This window comes from Heptranchias perlo, chromosome 7 (assembly GCF_035084215.1).
Source record: "Heptranchias perlo isolate sHepPer1 chromosome 7, sHepPer1.hap1, whole genome shotgun sequence".
NCBI classification, from domain to species: Eukaryota; Metazoa; Chordata; class Chondrichthyes; order Hexanchiformes; family Hexanchidae; genus Heptranchias; species Heptranchias perlo.
This window is the reverse complement of record NC_090331.1, coordinates 63849929-63873140: the sequence shown is the minus strand read 5'-3', so window position 1 is coordinate 63873140 and position 23212 is coordinate 63849929. Positions and strand designations below refer to the sequence as shown.

The 23212-nt window shown below is 42.1% G+C and overlaps 1 protein-coding gene across 4 annotated transcripts in view; it reads right to left on the bottom strand.

Moving 5' to 3' along the window:
* pms1 (PMS1 homolog 1, mismatch repair system component) overlaps positions 1-23212 on the bottom strand; it is a 73422-nt gene that overhangs the window by 49889 nt on the left and 321 nt on the right. For all 4 annotated transcript variants that reach the window (XR_010963446.1, XM_067987729.1, XM_067987730.1 and 1 more), the window contains exons 2-5: positions 16737-16893; positions 14771-14953; positions 12391-12493; positions 10494-10657 (exon numbers count right to left, since the gene is read on the bottom strand). Coding sequence is in view for 3 of the 4 variants with exons in the window: in XM_067987729.1 (XP_067843830.1) it covers positions 10494-10657; positions 12391-12493; positions 14771-14953; positions 16737-16868 (582 nt within the window). In the remaining variant the exon portion in view is untranslated. The remainder of the gene's footprint in view (positions 1-10493; positions 10658-12390; positions 12494-14770; positions 14954-16736; positions 16894-23212) is intronic.

Here is a 23212-nt window from a genome sequence, read left to right as displayed (position 1 = left end):
TATTGCACTCTTACTCATTCTTTCCCAGGACCTGTAGAACTCCTGATTTCTCTCAGCTATTCCTTGTTTCTGTAATAGTCAGGTTTTTAAAATACAAGCTAGATGCCATCTAAATGGTTACTTCCTGATTTACCTCATCATCTTTTCTACTCTGTTCAACTTTGGTGGTGTCTTGGCCCTTCACCTAGGTTTCTAGTTGGTGCAGGTCCACAGCAAAAAAAGTTGCCCACTCTCTGGCACAAACAAACACGCTCATTCAGAAAAACGACAAGGATGTTTAGTGTGGATAGCAGAAAACTCACACTGATGCAGTAATTTCTTGGCAGCAAAGCTCCCTAAGATTGAGTTGTCAAAAATAGATTGACTGCTTCAAGAACTGATCTGCACGGAATGTCAACAATCTTAAGACAGTGATTTATGAATGGAAACTGAGCATAACCTTGGTGAAAAGGTCTTAAATATCTGCTGACCAAATACTTGTTCAGGGCAGTGTAACACATTCTTTCCTGTCAATGTTATATTTTACTGTGTTGTGATTCCAGATGGGATTTTTCTTCCCTTTAGAGAGAAATGTCTCAGCAATACTCAAAACAATGAAACACCAGCAGTGTTTCTATCAGACACTAATTGATATTTTAATTTTGGACAATCAGGGGGACACCAAATACTCAGGGCTGGGTGGCCAAATGGGTAAGACGACCATTTTTTACCTCTGGGTTTTGAATTTTGTTTTTAAAAATCGAGCCTAGAACAACAGGATACTTATGAAAGAAGAGATGGGAAAAGATCATCTGGTCTGTCATGCCGAGCCTATCCAGGCATGGTGCAGCCACTTACACCATTGACCCATTTCCCCTAATCAGGCAATCTCCTGAAACAGGTAAAAGCACGGAGGGGAAAAAGAAACATGCCAATTTAAGAAAACCTTTGGAAAATCCCTTTCCGACTCACTAAAGCAATCAAGCAAAGCTCCAGGAGACTACAGTAATCCATACCATCTCATAATCCCAGCTAATTAGTAATTTGCTCTCTATAATTTGAAATGTGCTCCTCTCTCTGGAACTTGTCTAGCTCCCTTTTGAAGGATAATATGGAATCCATACTCACTACGTGATTTTCCAATCTGTTCCAGAGGACAATGACGGAGAAAAAGACTTCCTAACATCAAACCCAAATTTTTGCTTAAGGATAAAAGTCTCCTCTCCTTACGGGCTATAAGACTCCAAAGTGAAAGGAGTTTCTAATAGGCAAAGGCTGACAGCACAAAACTACCCACAAGAATACAGAAAAATTCACACTATTGCAGTAGGAAGTCTCAGGAAGTTGCGGTTAAACTTACCGCTGGGGCAGAATAAAGGGAGCTGCTTTACAGAAGGGCTAAAGATATGTCTGTCTCATCAGTGCTTTTTATGCTGCTTCAAGCTATCGTAACAACATCTGTTGAAAATTGAACCCTACAACTTATCATCTATAAAGCTACCAAACACAAGGGCTAATACTGGAGAATGCAGAAATGTGTCCAACTCAAAGATCTCTTAAATAACTATAGTATTAGCCATAAAATTATTTCTCCCAAACAATGTTCCACACAATGCTGTGAATTTTACAAATACCGGCACAGGCATGATGGGTTGGATGGCTTCCTCCTGCGCTGTACCTACTATGGTACCTGTAGTGGGATGTACTTCAACAAATGTGTCGTATAATAGAAGTGCCTGCACCAATGCTGACTACTGAACTGTGTATTACACAATAAGCAAGGCAGCGAAGAGACTGTAATATGAAATATCAATATCCTCATTATAAATAGGGTTGGGTCAGATGCATTCACGTCATGACTCCTGTTAATGTCCCATTGCAAACAAACATGGGACTAAATCTGACAACACGCACCGAGACCGGATAAGAAGGTGTAGACATCGACATAAATGGCCCTCCTCAAGGGCTGAGCCAAAGACGCCATTCAAAATTGTCAGCTTCCATATAGGGGGGATTCTCTGCAGAGAAGGCTGACATTCTTTCTGGCATGAAAGCAGACATCATTTGCTTGCAAGAGATGCAGAGAAACAACAGCACTAAACATTCCTGGCATGCACATTGCGGTGTGGACATTAAAAGCAACATCTATGGCAACATGATACTTGTACATGACCAAAGGCTGCTGTGAAACACCATGGCATAACGGTATAATAATCTCCGATTTTAATCGCTCCACCATCGGCGGACGTGCCTTCAGCTGCCCAAGCCCTAAGCTCTGGAATTCCCTTCCTAAACCTCTCCGCCTCTCTCTCCTCCTTTAAGACCCTCCTTAAAACCCATCTCCTTTTGACCGCCTGTCCTAATATCTCCTTATGTGGCTTGGTGTCAAATTTTGTTGATAACGCTCCTGGGATGTTTTACTACGTTAAAGGCGTTATACAAATGCAAGTTGTTGTTGTGGTTGAACTCAACCAAATAGCAGTAGTTCACCTGGTTAACAGCTGACATGGCCAACCAACTTTCCTTAGCCAGAAAAATCATGCAACTTCAATAGTCACAACAACATCTGGCGATACTCCAACAATGACTACAATGCAGAAGAAGTTGACAAGTAGGCTGTGACAAACCACCTCACCTTGTTCGATGATCCCAAAGACAAATGTACCAATCATAGTGCACGTTAGAACCAGGGCTTCAATCTCAACCTAGCTTTTGTCACGTCTGATAATGCAGGCAACTTCAGAGGGGAGGTCATGAAAGTAATCCTAAGGTCACAGCGTAGACCAGTGTAAGTGACAATAAAGACTGCACTTCAACCCAGGGAAACAAAGTACTTGCTGGGATTCAACTTCAGAAAGGCTGACTGGGAAGGCCTTACCTCTGAATTGGATTAATCCATCTGTAATATTACTCCGACACATGATCGTTATGGAGAATTTGTCTCCCTGATGTGCAAGACTACCCAAAAATACATCTCATGGAGATGTCAGATACTATAGGGTTGATTTTCCAAGGGCGGCGGGATGGCAGCAGGGGGTGGGGTTGGGGGGGGGGGGGGGGTGATTTGCTGGTTCCAAACCCGGAAGGCAGTTGGGTTGACAGGCTGGCTCCGACAGGAGCTGCAACTCCGAAGTGGGGGAAAACAGTGAGAGAGACCTCATCAGCCGCTGTGAGAGTGTGTGGGGGAGGGGGAAGACATCGCTGGAGGGGGGAGGGGAGGGGGAAGACATCGCTGGAGGGGGGAGGGGGCACGTCGGACATCGCTGGAGGGGGGAGGGGAGGGGGCACGTCGGACATCGCTGGAGGGGGGAGGGGAGGGGGCACGTCGGACATCGCTGGAGGGGGGAGGGGAGGGGGAAGACATCGCTGGAGGGGGGAGGGGGCACGTCGGACATCGCTGGAGGGGGGAGGGGGCACGTCGGACATCGCTGGAGGGGGGAGGGGGCACGTCGGACATCGCTGGAGGGGGGAGGGGGCACGTCGGACATCGCTGGAGGGGGGAGGGGGCACGTCGGACATCGCTGGAGGGGGGAGGGGGCACGTCGGACATCGCTGGAGGGGGGAGGGGGCACGTCGGACATCGCTGGAGGGGGGAGGGGGCACGTCGGACATCGCTGGAGGGGGGAGGGGGCACGTCGGACATCGCTGGAGGGGGGAGGGGGCACGTCGGACATCGCTGGAGGGGGGAGGGGGCACGTCGGACATCGCTGGAGGGGGGAGGGGGCACGTCGGACATCGCTGGAGGGGGGAGGGGGCACGTCGGACATCGCTGGAGGGGGGAGGGGGCACGCCGGACATCGCTGGAGGGGGGAGGGGGCACGCCGGACATCGCTGGAGGGGGGAGGGGGCACGTCGGACATCGCTGGAGGGGGGAGGGGCACGTCGGACATCGCTGGAAGGGGGGAGGGGCACGTCGGACATCGCTGGAAGGGGGGAGGGGGCACGTCGGACATCGCTGGAGGGGGGAGGGGGCACGTCGGACATCGCTGGAGGGGGGAGGGGGCACGTCGGACATCGCTGGAGGGGGGAGGGGGCACGTCGGACATCGCTGGAGGGGGAGGGGGCACGTCGGACATCGCTGGAGGGGGGAGGGGGCACGTCGGACATCGCTGGAGGGGGGAGGGGGCACGTCGGACATCGCTGGAGGGGGGCATCGTTGGGGGGGCAGGAAGCCATCGGCGAGACATGGGGGGGGCGGAGGAGACATCGGAGCCGGGGAGATGCAGGTGACATCATTTGAAAGGTAGGTCTATTTATTTTTTTACGTTGTGAAATGTTATTTTATTTCATTTATTTACTTTATTTTTGATTGATCCGGCCTTTCACGCCTGGTTTCACAATTGCCAGCGGGACTTCCGGGTTCGGGAACGGCGCACGAAACTCGGAAGTCGGCGGGTTGGAGCCGGGATTCGCCCCCGCTCCAGATTTTTGCAATTTTCTTTGCGCACCTGCCCCCGACGCACCCGGGCTTCCATTTGAAAATTGAACCCTGTATGTGCCTAGGCTTTCAGAACAAATGAGCCAACAATATAAGAGATAGTAAGAATTGTTTGACTCAGATATTTTCAGTGAGAAACCATTAGGCTTGAGTAATGCTCATGAGAGAGATCGGAAAGGGGTGTTGTGACTGCTGGAGGGAGTTGATTCAAACAACAGACCTGTAGCTGAAAATCATAGGCCACCATTCACAAGCCGAACCCTGATGGACAACAATCAAAGCGCATCGCAGTCTCTCCCAACGAAGTCGCACACTTACTCATTTTAAACGGCAAGAAAGCCCATAAAGTACAATACAAAACAAAATAAATCAAGCAGGAACTCCACTCACTCCTCAGAGACAACAACGTCCACAATGAACAGCTCAACATTTAAGAGGTAAAAATAGCCATAAAATTCCCCTGAAATGGGGAAAGGCAGCTGGACTTGATGAAATATCTACTTGAAGTATTACTAGACTTTGGGACAGGAGCTCAGAAGTGACTACTTGAGTTTTTCAATTCTTGCATGGAGACAATGCAGATACCCAGGCTGTGGAGTCAGACCAAGGTGGTTGCAATATTCAAACAGCATAAAGACCCCAACCCTGCAGAGAGTATCCTTACTCTGCTCAACCAACAAGAGTTGGTTATATGAGCGGATGATAATGGGTAGAATTGCACCAATAGTGGAAGGGCAGCGAACTGAAGATCAAGCTGGTTTCCGTCCAGGACGTTCATGTTATGGGCAAGTTGCAACTCAATACATTGAAGATGGCTTCAAAACTTGGAAAATTACATGGCGAGTAAAATCAGACAGGGTGTAAAATGGGTGTCCGACCTGAACCCGCCGCATTCCTGCCAGATGGATCAGGTTAAAATCACGGTGTCAGTAAGTCAACATATAGAGAAAACTGATTACACTGTGGACACCCTAGGATCTGGGAGCCCCAGTTTGAAAACTTACGTACAAATTTAATGTAAACTTGTAAACTTAAAATAAGTGTGTTTATTCTGAACACAGAAATTATTTAATCTTGAAATGTTTTGAGCAATTATCTTTTAAAACATGAAGTGTCTCGAAAACAATGAAAATGTGAAACAAAACAAATAAAAAAAGCAGAACTGTGGCATGAAATTTCTGATCTACTAAAGGGGTCCTGCGGCTAGTTAGATAGGACAAGGTCCTAGTAGAGCCACTCTGTTCGCAAGATTGTTTTAGCAGAAGCTAGTGTGGAAGGTGCGGCAAACAAGCAGGTCTTCTATAACTTATACATTGCTGGTGAAACTCTGTATAGGTGTGTGGTAACGAAATCACTTCATCTGCTTTACAGACTAGAGCAGGAGTGAATCGGCCACTCTGCCAGAAAGAAAATTATGAATCAAGATTTTGAAACAACTGTGCATTTGCAGTTATTTGTCGGTTACTACAAATGCTGTACACGCCACACCATTGAAGCCCAGAACTGTTGTTGATTACGTAAACAAAAATGTGAGAAATCACTTACCCCAACCTAAAGACCAAGTAACTATTGCCAAGATTTTAAATAGTCATTTATAGATACAGCACAATTGCTTGTAAAGTTAATTTGTTTCTTCAACTCAATCAACATGAATTTTAGGGACAGACTACAGGTGCTATGCTGTGGAAGTTCTTAAGTACACTCATGAGGCAACACTCACTTAACAGAAAGTGTTACTTACTAATTCCGGTTATGGTTCCTAATGAAATCATACCTAATGTCACTCGATTCTGCAACAATGACCCACTTCCTCTGAGGAAATGCACTTCAAAAGCTCAATAAGAGTGAAGCACACCAATGTTCGAATGTGCTGTACCACCAAGCAGTAGAACACTGCCAGCATTATACACACAAAGAACACCCAATCTTGGCTATGCCTTCAGTGGAAGGTGTCAAGCAGAACGCAAGTGCTGTTCCAGAAGGATTAAGAGGGAAAGGGGCAAAAAAAAAGGGGGGAAATTACCAGGTATGAACCTCTTAGCAACTGGCTCAAGGCTTGCATTGGCAGAGGCCCGAGAGCTGGTTGCATGCCCATACTCAGTGATTTGTAGGATGGAATCCTGAGTGACAGAACTCATTCTAGGTGATTATTCTCAATGAATTTCAGCTAATCTAAGACATCCATCGGCAGATTTTGCTCCATTCATTAATTTGAACAAAGTAAATGAATACAAGTAGGAAACAGTATCCCTTGCTTTATGCTCTCATATATGTTTTCATTAAAATTAGCAAATAGAGGAACATACACCAGTGGTGTAACATCACACTGCAGTTAAACCATCAGGCATAATCCCCATATCTAGTATCAGTAATATTTCCAATCAGGAAAAATATAGAAACATAGAAAATAGGAGCAAGAGTAGGCATTGCCCTTCGGGCCTGCTCCGCCATTCAAAATGATCATGGCTGATCGTCTAACTCAGTACCCTGTTCCCGCTTTTTCCCCATATCCCTTCATCCCTTTAGCATTAAGAGAAATATCTATCTCCTTCTTGAATACATCTAAAGACTTGGCCTCCACTGCCTTCTGTAGTAGAGAATTCCGCAGGTTCACCACCCTGAGTGAAGAAATTTCTCCTCATCTCAGTTCTAAATGGCATACCCCGTATCCTGAGACTGTGACCCCTGGTTCTGGACTCCCCAGCCATCGGGAACATCCTCCCTGCATCTAGTCTGTCTGGTCCTGTTAGAATTTTATATGTTTCGATGAGATCACCTCTCATTCTTCTATACTCTGGTGAATATAGGCCTAGTCGACACAATCTCTCCTCATACATCAGTCCTGCCATCCCAGGAATTAGTCTGGTAAACCTTCGTTGCACTCCCTCCATGGCAAGGACATTCTTCCTTAGATAAGGAGACCAAAACTGCACACAATACTCCAGATGTGGTCTCACCAAGGCCCTGCATAACTGCAGTAAGACATCCCTGCTCCTGTACACAAATCCTCTTGCAATGAAGGCCAACATACCATTCACCTTCCTAACTGCTTGCTGCACCTGAATGCTCGCTTTCAGTGACTGGTGTACAAGGACACCCAGGTCTCATTACACCTCCCCTTTTGCCAATCTATCACGATTCAGATAATAATCTGCCTTTCTGTTTTTACAACCAAAGTGGATAACCTCACATTTATCCACATTATACTGCATCTGCCATGTTCTTGCCCACTCACCCAACTTGTCTAAATCACATTGGAGCCTCTTTGCATCCTCCTCACAGCTCACATTCTACCCCAGCTTTGTGTCGTCTGCAAACTTGGAAATGTTACATTTAGTTCCCTCATCCAAATCATTGATATATATTGTGAATAACTGGGGCCCAAGCACTGATCCCTGCGGTACCCCACTAGTCACCGCCTGCCACCGGAAAAAGACCCGTTTATTCCTACTCTCTGTTTGTTGTCTGTCAACCAATTCTCAATCCATGCCAGTATATTTTATTTTATTAATTCATGGGATGTGGGCGTCGCTGGCGAGGCCGGCATTTATTGACCATCCCTAATTGCCCTTGAGAAGGTGGTGGTGAGCCGCCTTCTTGAACTGCTGCAGTCCGTGTGGTGAAGATTCTCCCACAGTGCTGTTAGGAAGGGAGTTCCAGGATTTTGACCCAACGACGATGAAGGAACAGCGATATATTTCCACGTCGGGATGGTGTGTGACTTGGAGGGGAACGTGCAGGTGGTGTCGTTCCCATGTACCTGCTGCTCTTGTCCTTCTAGGTGGTAGAGGTCGCGGGTTTGGGGGGTGTTGTCGAAGAAGCCTTGGCGAGTTGCTGCAGTGCATCCTGTGGATGGTACATACTGCAGCCACGGTGTGCCGGTGGTGAAGGGAGTGAATGTTTAGGGTGGTGGATGGGGTGCCAATCAAGCAGGCTGCTTTGTCCTGGATGGTGTCGAGCTTCTTGAGTGTTGTTGGAGCTGCACTCATCCAGGCAAGTGGAGAGTATTCCATCACACTCCTGACTTGTGCCTTGTAGATGGTGGAAAGGCTTTGGGGAGTTAGGTGGTGAGTCACTCGCTGCAGAGTACCCAGCCTCTGACCTGCTCTTGTAGCCACAGTATTTATATGGCTGGTCCAGTTCAGTTTCTGGTCAATGGTGACCCCAGGATGTTGATGGTGGGGGATTCGGCGATGGTAATGCCGTTGAATGTCAAGGGGAGGTGGTTAGATTCTCTCTTGTTGGAGATGGTCATTGCCTGGCACTTGCCTGGCACGAATGTTACTTGCCACTTATCAGCCCAAGCCTGGATGTTGTCCAGGTCTTGCTGCACGTGGGCTCGGACTGCTTCATTATTTGAAGGGTTGTGAATGGAACTGAACACTGTGCAATCATCAGCAAACATCCCCATTTCTGACCTTATGATGGAGTATATTCCCCTCAATCCCATGTGCTTTAATTTTACACACTTACCTCTTGTGTGGGACCTTATCAAAAGCCTTCTGAAAATCCAAATACACCACATCCACTGGTTCTCCCCTATCTATTCTACTAGTTACATCCTCAAAAAACTCCAGTAGATTTGTTAAGCAAGATTTCCCTTTCATAAACCCATGCTGACTTTGTCCAATCCTGTTAATGCCTTCCAAGTGTTCTGTTATCACATCTTTTATAATAGACTCTAGCATTTTCCCCACTACTGATGTTAGGCTAACTGGTCTGTAATTCCCTGTTTTTTCTCTCCCTCCTTTTTTTCAATAGTGGGGTTACATTTGCCACCCTCCAATCTGTAGGAACTGTTCCAGAGTCTATAGAATTTTGGAAGATGATCACCAATGCATCCACTATTTCCAGGGCCACTTCATTTAGTACTCTGGGATGTCGATTATCAGGCCCTGGGGATGTCAGCCTTTAGCCCCATTAATTTCCCTAGCACTATTTTCTTACTAATACTGGTTTCCTTCAGTTCCTCCCTCTCACTAGACCCTTGGTTCCCTAACATTTCTGGGAGGTTATTTGTGTCCTCCTTTGTGAAGACAGAAGCAAAATATGTGTTTAATTGTTCTGCCATTTCTTTGTTCCCCGTTAGAATTTCTCCCATTTCTAGCTGTAAGGGACCTACATTTGTCTTTACTAATCTTTTTCTCTTGACTTATTTATAGAAGCTTTTACAGTCAGTTTTTATGTTCCCTGCTAGTTTACTCTCATACTCTATTTTTCCCCTCTTAATCAATCTCTTTGTCCTCCTTTGCTGAATTCTAAACTGCTCCCAATACTCAGGCTTGCCACTTTTTCTGGCAATTTTATATGTCTCCTCTTTGGATCTAATATTATCCCTAATTTCTTTTGTAAGCCACGGTTGAGCCACCTTTCCTGTTTTATTTTTGCGCCAGGCAGGAATGAATAATTGTCGTAATTCCTGCACACATTTTTAAAATATTAGCCATTGCCTATCCACCGTCATCCCTTTTAGTAAAGTTCCCCAATCTATCATAGCCAACTCGCATCTCATATTTTCGTAATTTCCTTTATTTAGATTCAGGACCCTAGTTTTGGATTCAACTACTTCACTCTCCATCTTAATGAGGAATTCTATCATGCTATGATTGCTCTCCCCTAACGGACCCCGCACAACAAGACTGTTAATTAATCCTTTCTCATTGCACAATACCCAGTCTAGGATCGCCTGTTCTCTAGTTGGTTCCTCAACGTATTGGTCTAGAAAACCATCACGTACACACTCCAGGAATTCCTCCCCCACAATATTATTGCTAATTTGGTTTGACCAATCTATATATAGATTAAAGTCACCCATGATTATAGTTGTACCCTTCTTGCATGCGTCTTAAAATAAATAAATCAGCTAATGTCTTGTGCTTGCATCTCTTACGTCTTTCCATTAGAAAACAGATTTTTTTGGAGGACTTGTGGAAAAATAACATTTTGGGTTTCAACAGCTGCTCATTACAGGATGAAATATTTTAAAGCTTGCAATACACCTTATGATCACTCCCTTGATACTGAAAATAGTAGATATGCACCAACAATTAAAAAAATGCAAATAACTTTTCCTTACCTTATTATGTGTGAAAATAATCCTAAGGTCTGGTTTTATTATGCCATATGCCATTAGGAGGTCTTGAACTTTTTTCAGCTCATCTTTGCATTTTTTGACAGTAGAGTAAAACTGTTTTCTTACAGGGATATTCTTAAAAAGTTTGCTCACAGTCACAGTCGTTCCTATAGACGTGAGTGACAGTAAATTGAAATTAGCAACAGACAAAAAGTGGAACCAAGCACCGAGAAACCTTATAAAGTTCCATCTAGTGGTAGAAGTGTGTAGCTGCAGACATGACTGTGTTACAGAATGGTGATGGTCAAGAACATAAGAAATAGAGCAGGAGTAGGTCATACAGCCCCTCTAGCCTGCACCGCCGTTCAATAAGATCACGACTGATCGTCTACCTCAACTCCACTTTCCTGCCCTATCCCCATATCCCTTGATTCCCTTAGTGTCCAAAAATCTATCGATCTCAGTTTTGAATATACTCAACGACAGAAAATCAACAGCCATCAGATAGAGAATTCCAAAGATTCACAACCCTCTGAGTGAAGAAATTTTCCTCATCTCGGTCCTAAATGGTAGGCCCCTTATCATGAGACTATGACCCCTAGTTCTAGACTCTCCAGCCAGGGGAAACAACCTCTCAGTATCTACCCTGTCAAGCCCTCCAAGAATTACAGACGTTTCAATGAGATCACATCTCTTTCTTCTAAACTCCAGAGAGTGTAGGCCTATTCTACTCAATCGCTCCTCAGAGGACAACCCTCTCATCCCAGGAATCAATCTAGTGAACCTTCGCTGCACCCCCTCTAAGGCAAGTATATCCTTCCTTAGGTAAGGTGACCAAAACTGTACGCGGTTACATAGTACACAAAATGTACACAATCAAATAAGGATTATGTGACATACAAGCTTAAAATAGTATGTAGATATAAATTGAAAAGCTCAAAAATTGTGCAAGTTTCAAAATCCACAAGAATAAAATGACGCTAAGTTGAGGTGTAATTAACCTCTTAATTCCTTTATAGTCTGCTTTTTGGTCTCCTATGCATATAATTTCTGTACCGCCTTTTAATATCTATCACACTTTCATGTTTTAAGATGATATACAAGTATCAGCCTTGGCTCAGTGTCAGAACTTTTCTCTTTGAGTCAGAAGGTTGCAGGTTCATGTCCCACACCAGAACCATAAGCACATAGGCTGACACTCCAGTGTAATACTGAGGTAGCGCTGCATTGTTGGAGGTGCCGTTTTTCAGATGAGACGTTAAACCAAGATCCCGTCTGCCCTCTCAGGTGGACTTAAAAGAGCCCATGGCACTTTTCGAAGAAGAGCAGGGGAGATTTCCCCAGTGTCCTGGCCAATATTTATCTCTCAACCAACATCACTAAAACAGATTATCTGGTCATTATCTCATTGCTGCGTACAATTTGGCGGCCGCATTTCCCTGTATTACAAAAGTGACTACACTTCAAAAATGTACTTCATTGGCTGTAAAGTGCTTTGGAACGTCCTAAGGTCGTGACAGGCGCTATATAAATGCAAGTTATATCTTTTTTTATATTTTTAAAAATGACTACATAGAGCACAGAGATATAACTGAACCTCTGTATTCTGAAAAGATCTGTAAATCATCTCGCAAAATGCAACGTTATCTGAAGCCCCAAATTAATCTATGCCCTTATTATTAACATCCAATCATCCTAAATGTTGCTTCAAGATGTTTCCAGCTGTTATTATTTTTCAATAAGTTGCAGAAAAATTAAATGTTATCTGAATTCTTTTCAAAGTTTGTTACAACTGTTAAAGATCCAAAGTTAAGATCTGAACCCTCTGAATTACTGAAGTCCAAGACACGACTATAGACACAGAATCACATCCTCTCTGTAAAAAAAAACTTTAGAATACCTTGTCCCATGTGAGAAGGCTTCTGTGAAATGATGTGTCCCGCGCTGTCCAAAGTATACTGTGTACTCACTTCATCAGCAGCAGTCTTAGTGGTGACGATAACCTGGGAAAAAGCGAAACTGGATGGCATTTTGTGTAAATCCTTTACAGAAATATTGACGGTAATCCCCAATGACTCAATGGATAAATGCAATGCCTTGTGTAGAACTGTGCTTTACAGACCAGGAGGGTCGCAGGTTTAATGGCTGGTTAATGCTGAGTTGTGGGACCGGGTGCTACAGTTAGCCTCAGTGCCCATGGATTAGGAAAAATAAATCAGCCAGCAGTCATGCCCTGATTATTATTCAGTTGGAAGGTTTGTGAATGTGGATGTCATGTGAGTATAGGATCAGGCTCAACTGTTATGTGCCACCACCCCAGGCAATCAGCCCACCAACACTCACGGTCTTGTCACGCACATGAAGAACGCTGCATGATCGAAGTGCCAGAGCACCTGTAGAACTGTACCCCAGCATGAGTCAACACATTGAGCGTACTGTATGCGTACTGTATCCCATCACAAGTTAACACGTTGAGCGTACTTGTGGGACTGTACCCCATCCAGAGTCAGCAACTGCAAGACTCAACCCCAGAATGAGTTAGTACCCTGCAAAGAGAAAATTGGATGCAGGAGGGGGTAGAAATATTCAAGACAGTTTTCAACATTCTCTTTTATCTGCTTTGGCTAAAATTTGACCTTTTTCAACCTCTGCACACAGGCAGAGGTTCCTGACAAAGGATAAACGGCCTAAAATACGGTTGTGATTTACAATGGGTTCACCAATTACTTCAATAATTCCCTGGTTACACAGAATCTGCAATAATTCTTCAACAATTTGAAAGCACTCATTGAGACTTCCACATGCCAGTGAGCTACTATTTCCAACAATTTTTGTGGCTGCTCATCATTTGCTTTATTAAGAAAATGAGTTTAATGGAAAGTTAACAACATCTTAGAAACAATGATTATACACAGAGAAAACTCTAGTGACTGAACAAAGCATTCCTGTTAGAGCATAATTTTACTAAGTATTCAAGAAAATTCTGGTTTATCATTAAACAATGTCAAATCCAAAGTAATTTGGATTTTATGGAGGTGATTTTAAACCCAAAGAATGGTTGGGTTGGGGGCAGGTGGGAGTTGAAAATAGTTGCTTTATTGGGTTGCAACTGCAAAATTTTCAGACTTTGCATTCCCAGTGGGAAGCCTGTACTTTTACACGCTGACGTTAAACCCAGAAATAAAGCCAGGTTGCAGTCGCGACCCAAAAAACAACTATTTTCAATTCCCACCTGCCCCCAACCCACCTGTTCTTGGGGTTTAAAATCAGCCCCTATAACTCAATTGCTTCTTTCAGTTTTGTGTAACCTCTAGCATGAGGCCCTGTCTGTCTTTCAGGAAGACGTAAAAGACCCCATGGTACTATTTCGAAGAAGAGCAGGGGAGTTCTCCCCGGTGTCCTAGACAATATTTATCCTTCAACCAACATCACTAAAACAGACTATCTGGTCATTATCTCGTTGCTGTTTGTAGGACTTTGCTGTGCGCAATTTGGCTGCCACGCTTCCTACATTACAACAGTGACTACACTTCAAAAGTGCTTCATTGGTTGTAAAGCGCTTTGGAACGTCCTGAGGTTGTGAAAAATGCTATATAAATGCAAGTTCTTTCTTTCTATAACATTAAAGAGATTATTTTAGGTTATTTTCAAAATATGACTGCGCACCTGGATAGTTATATAACAGCCGGTGTGAACTTTTCATAGAATGACACAGCTCAGGAGGCTATTCGGCCCATCATGCCTGTGCCAGCTCTTTGAAAGAGCTATCCAATTAGCCCCACTCTCCTGCCTTTTCCCCATATCCCTGTAAATTTTTCCCCTTCAAGTAATTATCCAATTCCCTTTTGAAAGTTATCATTAAATCTGCTTCCACCACCCTTTCAGGCAGTGCATTCCAGTTCATAACAACTTGCTGCGTGAAAAAAATCTCATCTCTCCTCAGATTCATCTGCCAATTACCATAAATTACTTTTAATTGAAGTGAGACTACCTAATGGTGGTGGTTTCGTAACCCTTTTATTGGTGCACTCTAGAGTCAGCTCACTGATCTGGCTCCCAATTTATACTGCTACTTTTGCATCATTGCTTCATAAAAATGTGGAATAAGTGCATTTTTAGATACTATACTGCATCCGATTTTCATTTTATCCCATGCAATGAGACAACTGGTTTTCTCTAATTCTTTCCATAGCTGTACAACAATCAACACCCTAAATTGCTACCAAAGCAATCTGAATGTGGCATCCTTGATAGTTTTAGATAAACTATCACTCTCTTACCTCAGACACAGCACAGATAGAACCCAAAGCTTCACCACGAAATCCATACGTTTCTAGAGCTTCCAAGTCCTCATGATGACTGATTTTAGATGTGTAATGCTTGAGTCCCATGACAGGGGTATCAACAGCTTTGATTCCATCTCCATTATCTCGTACCTCAATTCTGTCAAACCCATTGTTTTCCTGTTTCATGGACAGACAAAGAGCCATGAATAGTTATTTTAGTTTTATTATAAATTTAAATTAGGTTTATCAAGAATAAATGCAAAATCCCCTTCAAATGCAGCAAATGAGTCCTAGTTATAAAGTACTCAACAACCAAACAGCTTATGAGAATAACAGTTAAGACTTATACCACCAAAAGATATGCCACAATAGAGAATGCTGCAGTCTACATACGTACCTCATGTGAGTATTCAGTACAATGAATAAACTAGCAGGAAACATCACTAAGTTCTGAATGTGTATCCCATTTTAAGTGTTAGTGTACTTAGGAAACAAGATGATGAACACAGTTAAGGTATAATTTCTTCACGAAGAGGACAGTAAATATGTGGAATACCCTCCCTGGGGAGGCAGTGAAAGTAGAAAATGATATGTTTTATGAAGGTGATGGATAAATGTTTGGTAGACAGGACTACTGAAAGATATCAGAGGTGAGGTGGGATAAAACGTCTGTGACCTTTGAGACCAGCCCATTGGTTGGAGGTGGTTGCTTCCGGTCCTCTAGTCCTATCTTCCTTAGCAAACTGGGACGTACTCGGGGAGAGGAGGGTGAGGAGTGTTAGTTCAAGTCTGCCTATTGCGGCGTATGAGTTACCACGCTCTCCTAGAGTGTGCTTGATTGCCCTAGGAGGCGGGGAGGAATGTCTCCAAAATTTTTCTTGAAGTTGACCACAGGTGCTTTTTGTCTCATCCAGGAGTTAGCATGTCTAGCGGGTGGGTTGGGCATAAGGTTCCACCATCTAGTGGATAGGGTGAATATGGTTCCAAGCTGCAAGTGTGGTGTACCAGGCACAAAATCCTGAAATCAGTAGTGGGATAGAGCGCAGTAGATATGGCTGTGATGTTAATACACTGTATGATACTAGGTGGTACAGTAGGATCTAACACAGTAGTCGATTTATTATGACAGATCTTTTGTAGTACAAAAAAACTGAAAGGCCATAATTAGTCACTTTTCTAGAACAGATATTCAGTTAAAGAAAAATATTAATTTATTGTAATTCCTTAATAATTGATAAATGTAAGGGATCAAATATTAGGAGGCTTGTTCTTGTGGATGATACCAGCAAAGGAACTGGAATCTCATTGATCGTCTGTTATTCTTATGAAGTCATTGGCTTCATAAGGTAACTAATATTTTACCATCTAATTTTATTTTCATTGGTGCCAAGTATCAATGTGAAGGATTGTACAGATACATTAAAATATTGAAGTCAATTGAATAAATCATATTTTGACAAAATAACCCAACAACGCGCAATCTACAAAATTTCTTTGTTGCTGCATTGTGAGTTGGTAAGTAATAAAAACAGCCAAATTCAACAATTGAATAATAGTTGTTCCATTGAGTTAGTTATCACTGACTTTTAGAAAATTTCTCAGTTTAACTCGGAAAATAATACACATTTTAAGTAAACTTTTTCTAATAAAGCTAACAATCTAGACATATATGTTACAAAACCTGTTTTTCACTACCCTATAAGAATGGGATTCTCCACAAATATGTTATTACAAGGTCTCAGAGAATTCAGGGTAATGCTGTCACTATTGGAAAGATCTAGTAAAATTCTTTCTAATTTTAGGCATTTTTCAAATGACAGTACATGAACTGATTTGGGACAACATTCTGGGGGAAAAAATATTTTTTTTTCAATTACTTTCATTTCTAACCAATACAGAACGTGATTTCTGCTGAGCTAAAATGAGTCTTGACTGGGAAAATAAAAGCAATGCCACTTACTAATTTTACTTCAATGCTTGTTGCATTAGCATCCAAGGAGTTTTCCAGAAGCTCCTTCACTACGTTAACAACAGAGGAAATTGTCTGAGAGCTCGAAAGAAGTCGAATGGTCGCCGGTGGTAGCTGTTGCATGATGGCTTACTGAACCAACTCAAGCCTGTAACAAGAAAATATGGGCTTCTTCAGATTACCAAGGGAAAACAGGCAAAACCATTCATTAATTGTTGTTTTCCTTATGTTTATCCCAAAACTTTGTTTTCTACAAAGACTTATATTATGAGCATACTCACGTATGGCCTCCTCTGCAACTAAAGCTATCCACAACTCTCTCTACTGCTGCTGTGCAATAGCTGATGCAGAATATATTCTCCTTCTCCCACTATACTGGCAGTAGTTTAATGTTCTATTCAAGATTCATCTATAATCTTGTTGTTGAGGGAAAGAATCATTTTGTGAACATAGAATACTTATACTGGTTACTCTGCTCATTATTGGGCCATAGTTATAGGCTAGAAGGAACCCAGGGCAAAATACAGATATTAGAGGCATAAGTACACGACGACATTTAGGTGCTGAAATTACCCCCACTATATAAAAAAAATTGCAATTCCTTCCCAGTAGATGGAGTTCCAAATTTTAGAAATAAGTACTTTTAAGTTTTTTCATCTACAGGCCAAGAGAACCATGTTTATAACTGTGGTTTTAATTGGTAGCTGTGGAACAAAACATGGTGTGACAGAGAGACTGATTTGCAAAATTTTTCCTTATGTTTATTAATCATTACAAAATATTTTTTGCCAGTTTTCCCAACCAGGAGCATGGCAAGTAAGTTATGCAGAGAGACTAGAGAAGCTGGGATTGTTCTCCTTAGAGCAGAGAAGGTTTAGGGGAGATTTAATAGGGGTGTTCAAAATCATGATAGTTTCTCCTTATTTACATTATCAAAACCTATTTCCATTGGCAAAAGGGTCGGTAACCAGAGGACACAGATTTAAGATGATTGGCAAAAGAACCAGAGGGGAGATGAGGAGAATTTTTTTTACGCAGTGAATTGGTATGATCTGGAATGCACTGCCTGAAAGGGTGATGGAAGCAGATTCATTAGTAACTTTCAAAAGGGAATTGGATAAAAACTTCAAAAGGAAAACAATGCAGGACTACGGGGAAAGAGCAGGGGAGTGGGATTAATTGGATAGCTCTTCAAAGAGCTGGCACAGGCACGATGGGCCGACTGGCCTCCTCTGTGCTGTATAATTCTAAGTTGCTCCCAGGTCACTGAAACTAATCATCTGCTGTATAGTGTGCAATGGGGTTGGATCTTCTAATTTGACTTCCCTCTCCATGGGCAGGGGTGTGAAAGTACTTATTCCCCATTTGGCACCTCCCTTGATAACCTGAATGAGAGTCATTCATTATATGGGATATAGTTGTTGTGAACATACAATTCTTACACTCTGGATCAGCAATATGAAAAAAGGATTGCAATTAATGCCAGCCACATGATGCTGATACCACTCCAACTATATCAACTAGTTGGCAGTTCATTTTTTTTTCATATTACTGCATTATTTCACTTTAAAATTATTGACTGCAAGGCTCATTTCCACTAGCTATTCCAGCTCTTTGAGAACTGTATGCAGTTTCACAACATGTTTAGGAGAGCAAATTACTGTAATTAATAATGTTGTATGAACACCTCGGCTGATGGATACATTCTCTTTCCCTTTCTCCTCCTCCAACTAGACCAGTAATCCTTTGCTTGTTCAATATACCATAAAATGTTGAGTTGAGCCCATTTAAGACCAATTCTTATTTACTTTACCTGACAATGGACATTATTATTTCACTCGGTAATCAATGCAAGGATTTATTTTATAAACAGACAATTTTTGAACAGACTATACGTGGCCTTTTTAATCTGGAGGTGCACCAATATAGGTTGCAACTGGTCACTGTTGATAGATGGTCTGAATTCACTATGTATTATTTACTTTTTTCAAAATCTGAAGATATTTAATGTAAGTTCAAAAAACAGTTAAATCCTGTCTCAAATCACCTACACAAATAGGAGACTGAGAATCATCTGTGCTTCCAGTAAATGTTAGCAATCAAAGCTGTTGGTTTGTTTAGTTCTTATTGACTTGGTTATTGTTTTAATTAAATTATTATTTTTCAAAAAGATCCTGTTCATATAGGGATTAGATTGATAAGACAGTGGTACAGGAATGAAGACAGATTGCTATTTTAAATGGGATTTAATTTTTGGATTGTAACATTTCATAACCCATGAATGCCCTATGCCATGTGTACCAATGCAGACAGGTTAATTACAGAAGGCTGCTTCAAATTATTTTAATTTGCAGTATGTTTGAACTCTTATGTTACACTGCACAGAGTCAGGACAGCTGACTTTTTCTGTCAATATAACTCCTTTTGTTACAGCAATAGCGTAAAGCAACCGTAGAAGTTATGTTCACAGGAATCAATGTGCTAAAGTCAAGGATACAAGCACAATGCAAGTTACCTAAAACTTATCCATCTATCCTAATATATAATGCTGAAACATGGACATTACTTGCTAAACTATCTCTTTTCTAGAGATTTTCCAGAATGAATGCCTAAGGCACATTAAAAACAGGACATGAAATGTCTAAAAAAACAAGCCTTGTGGTCAACTAATTCTCCATGAATTGCTAAGGCATCAGGCGTGCTGGCTTAGGCATGTTTGCAGAATTGATGGAAAATTAATTGACTAAAAATCACTTTATTAAGATAGAGAGATATATATATTTTAAAGTACTTAACAGTCACTCAGGTGGCATTGTACAGATTTGCAACAGAAATAAGCATCAGACAATAAATTAAGTGCAGCCAGTTTTGATAAGAATAAAATATGCTGGAGTTACACAGCAGCTCTGAAAGCACCCAAAAAGAAAAAAAAACAAGCTAATGTTTCAGCTGGAGATTTTCATCAGAATGATATAGGATGACTAGAAGGCTCTTCAAAGGACCGACCAAACGAAAGAGGGAGGGGAGAACAACGGACAGTGGTTAGGAGTACAGATGTGCTAGCTACCATTACAAAGAGACAGATACTAGATGAATAGCCTATAACCAGATGTAAAAAGATGAAAAATCCTCATCATTCACAAAAGGCATCTCAGCCGGGCTTGCAAAGGTATGAGGACAAAATGTGAGTAAAATAGCTCCAGAATGGAAGGATCTGTGGTGAAATTTAAATGGGAGACTCTTGCAGGAAAACTAGCTGTGGTCTGAAGTTGGTAAAGAAGGTTCAGACCACTAACCCTTAAGTTTGCATTGAGCTTGGTGTGTACAGTCTAGGAGGCCAAGACAGAAAGTTCTGAGTGAGATACGAAGGGGCAAGTTGAATTCTTGGCAAAGCGATCACCTAATTGGTTTGTTCTCCCCAATATATAGGTGACTGAACAATTAGCAGCAAACACAGCAGACTAGATTGTCTCATGTGGATTGGGTGTTTGGGACCAGAGATAATGGCATGTAAAGAAGCAAATGAACTACTGGTGCATGTATCATAGTATCATATCATATGAGGTACAGCTCAGGAGGGGGCTATTCAGCCCATCATGCCTGTGCTGGATCTTTGAAAGAGCTATCCAATTAATCCCATTCCCCTGTTCTTTCCCCATAGCCCTGTAAATGTTTTCCCTTCAAGTATTTATCCAATTCCCTTTTGAAAATTACTACTGAATCTGCTTCCACCACCCTTTCATGATGTGGCGATGCCGGTGATGGACTGGGGTTGACAATTGTAAACAATTTTACAACACCAAGTTATAGTCCAGCAATTTTATTTGAAATTCACAAGCTTTCGGAGGCTTCTTCCTTCCTCGGGTGAATGTTGTGGAAATCCACAACATTCCACAACATTCACCTGAGGAAGGAGGAAGCCTCCGAAAGCTTGTGAATTTCAAATAAAATTGCTGGACTATAACTTGGTGTTGTAAAATTGTTTACAATTGACCACCCTTTCAGGCAGTGCATTCCAGATTATTACAACTCACTGTGTAAAAAAATGTTTCTTCATGTTGCCTCTGGCTCTTTTGCCGAACTCCTTAAACCTGTGTTCTCTGGTTATCGACCCTTCTGCCACTGGAAACCGTTTCTCCTTATTTACTCTGTCAAAACCGTTCATGATTTTGAACACCTCTATCAAATCTCCCCTTAACCTCCTCAACCCCAGGTTCTCCAGTCTCTCCACATAACTGAAGTTCCTCATCCCTGGTATCATTCTAGTAAATTTCTTCTGCACCCTCTCTGCAGCCTTGACATCCTTCCTAAAGTGTGGTGCCCAGAATTGAACATAATACTCCAGCTGAGGCCTAACCAGTGTTTTATAAAGATTTAGCATACCTTTCTTGCTTTTGTACTCTATGCCTCTATTAATAAAGCCCAGGATCCCATATACTTTTTTTTTAACAGCCTTCTCAATTTGTCCTGCCACCCTCAAAGATTTGTGTATGTGCAGCCCCAGGTCTCACTGTTCCTGCACACCCTTTAAAATTGTACCATTTAGTTTATATTATGTCTCCTCATTCTTTCTACCAAAATGCATCACTTCACACTTCGGTCAACAAATTTCATCTGCCACGTATCTGCTCATTTCACCAGTCTGTCTATATCCTCCTGAAGTCTGTTACTATCCTCCACATTGTTTCCTACATTTCCGAGTTTCATGTCATCTGTTAACTTTGAAATTATACCCTCTATACCAAAGTCCAGGTCATTAATATATATCAAAAAGAGCAGTGGTCCTAACACTGACCCCTGGGGAGCACCACTGTATACTTCCCTCCAGTCTGAAAGACAACCGTTCACCACTACTCTCTGCTTTCTGTCCCTTAGCCAATTTTGTATCCATGCTGTCACTTTAATCCCATAGGCTTTAATTTTGCTTACAAGTCTATTATGTGGTACTTTATCAAATGCCTTTTGAAATTCCATATACACATCAACCGCACTACCCTTATCAACCCTCTCCATTACTTCATCAAAAAACTCAGTTAGTCAAACACAATTTTCCTTTAACAAATCCATGCTGACTTTCATTAGCCCATACTTTTCCAAGTGCTAATTAATTTTGTCCCAGATTATCATCTCTAAAAGTTTCCCCACCACTGACGTTAGGCTGACTGGCCTGTAATTGCCGGGTTTATCTCTATCTCCTTTTTTAAACAGGGATGTGACATTTGCAATCATCTAGTCCTCTGGCACCGTCCCCATATCTAAGGAGGATTGGAAGATTGTGGCCAGAGCCTCCACACTTTCCACCCATACTTCCCTCAGTAACCCAGGATGCATCCCATCTGGACCGGGTGATTTTTCTACTTTAAGTACTGCCAATCTTTCAAGTACCTCCTCTTCATCTATTTTTAGCCTATCCAATCACTACTACCCCCTCCTTTACTGCTACAATAGCAGCATCCTCTTCTCTCGTGAAGATGGATGCAAAGTATTCATTTAGTACCTCAGCTATGCCCTCTGCCTCCACAAGATCATTTTTTTTGTCCCTAATCAGTCCCATCCTTCCACAATTTACATTTATAAAAGACTTTTGGGTTCCCTTTTATGTTAGCCGTTAATCTATTCTCATATTCTCTCCTTGCCCTTCTTATTCCCTTTTTTAGATTTCCTCTGTACTTTCTATATTTAGCCTATTTCTCAACTGTATTATGCTGAAGTTCCCTGGAAATGCCTGGGGAAGAGCACAGACAGAAAGGGGAGGTGAAGATATGCTGCAACCATGTTGTAGATGATCTGGTGTGAGGAGTGAGAAAAGATAAGAATAAAGACAGGAGAAATGTTGCAAATGCAGCCAACGGCCTTCTCCACTACAGCAGTACAAAAAGATATTTAGGAACTCTGGTGCAGAAAGTGCAGTCGTCAGAGCACATAGGACCAAGATGGAGAAACTGATAGAGTTTTTGGAAAAGGCTGAGAAGAAATATTATGCAAGTAGTTGTGGAAGTCTACTTATCTGATGGGTAACTGTTAAAGCCCTGGGGGAAAAGTGAACAGCCTAGAGGGAATGCATTTGTGCAGTGAATTTGAATATTAAATTCAAAATATGAGCAAAACATAACATTTCCTGGATTAAACGTTCTCAAGGAGCAGCAGAAAAAGTGAAATCTGCGACTTGAAGAATACAGTAAGAAATTGTGAAACCAGTTCAACTCTTTCAGCACTGAAATAGCTTTCCAGCAGCAAAAATAAATTACAATGGTTTTTAGTTCATTCCCAGCCAGTTACAAATTGAAACGTGTTCCTGCTTTGTAAACGTTTCTGTTAAAACTGCATTAATCGCTACAAATTTGCACTTTTATTGACATCACCTTAAAATATAGACACGCCTATAAAACATGTCCTTCAGTGCTTTTTAGGGCTAATAGCGGAGCATAAATCTACATGTACAGCATTGTCCCGAGTTGTGCAGCCGG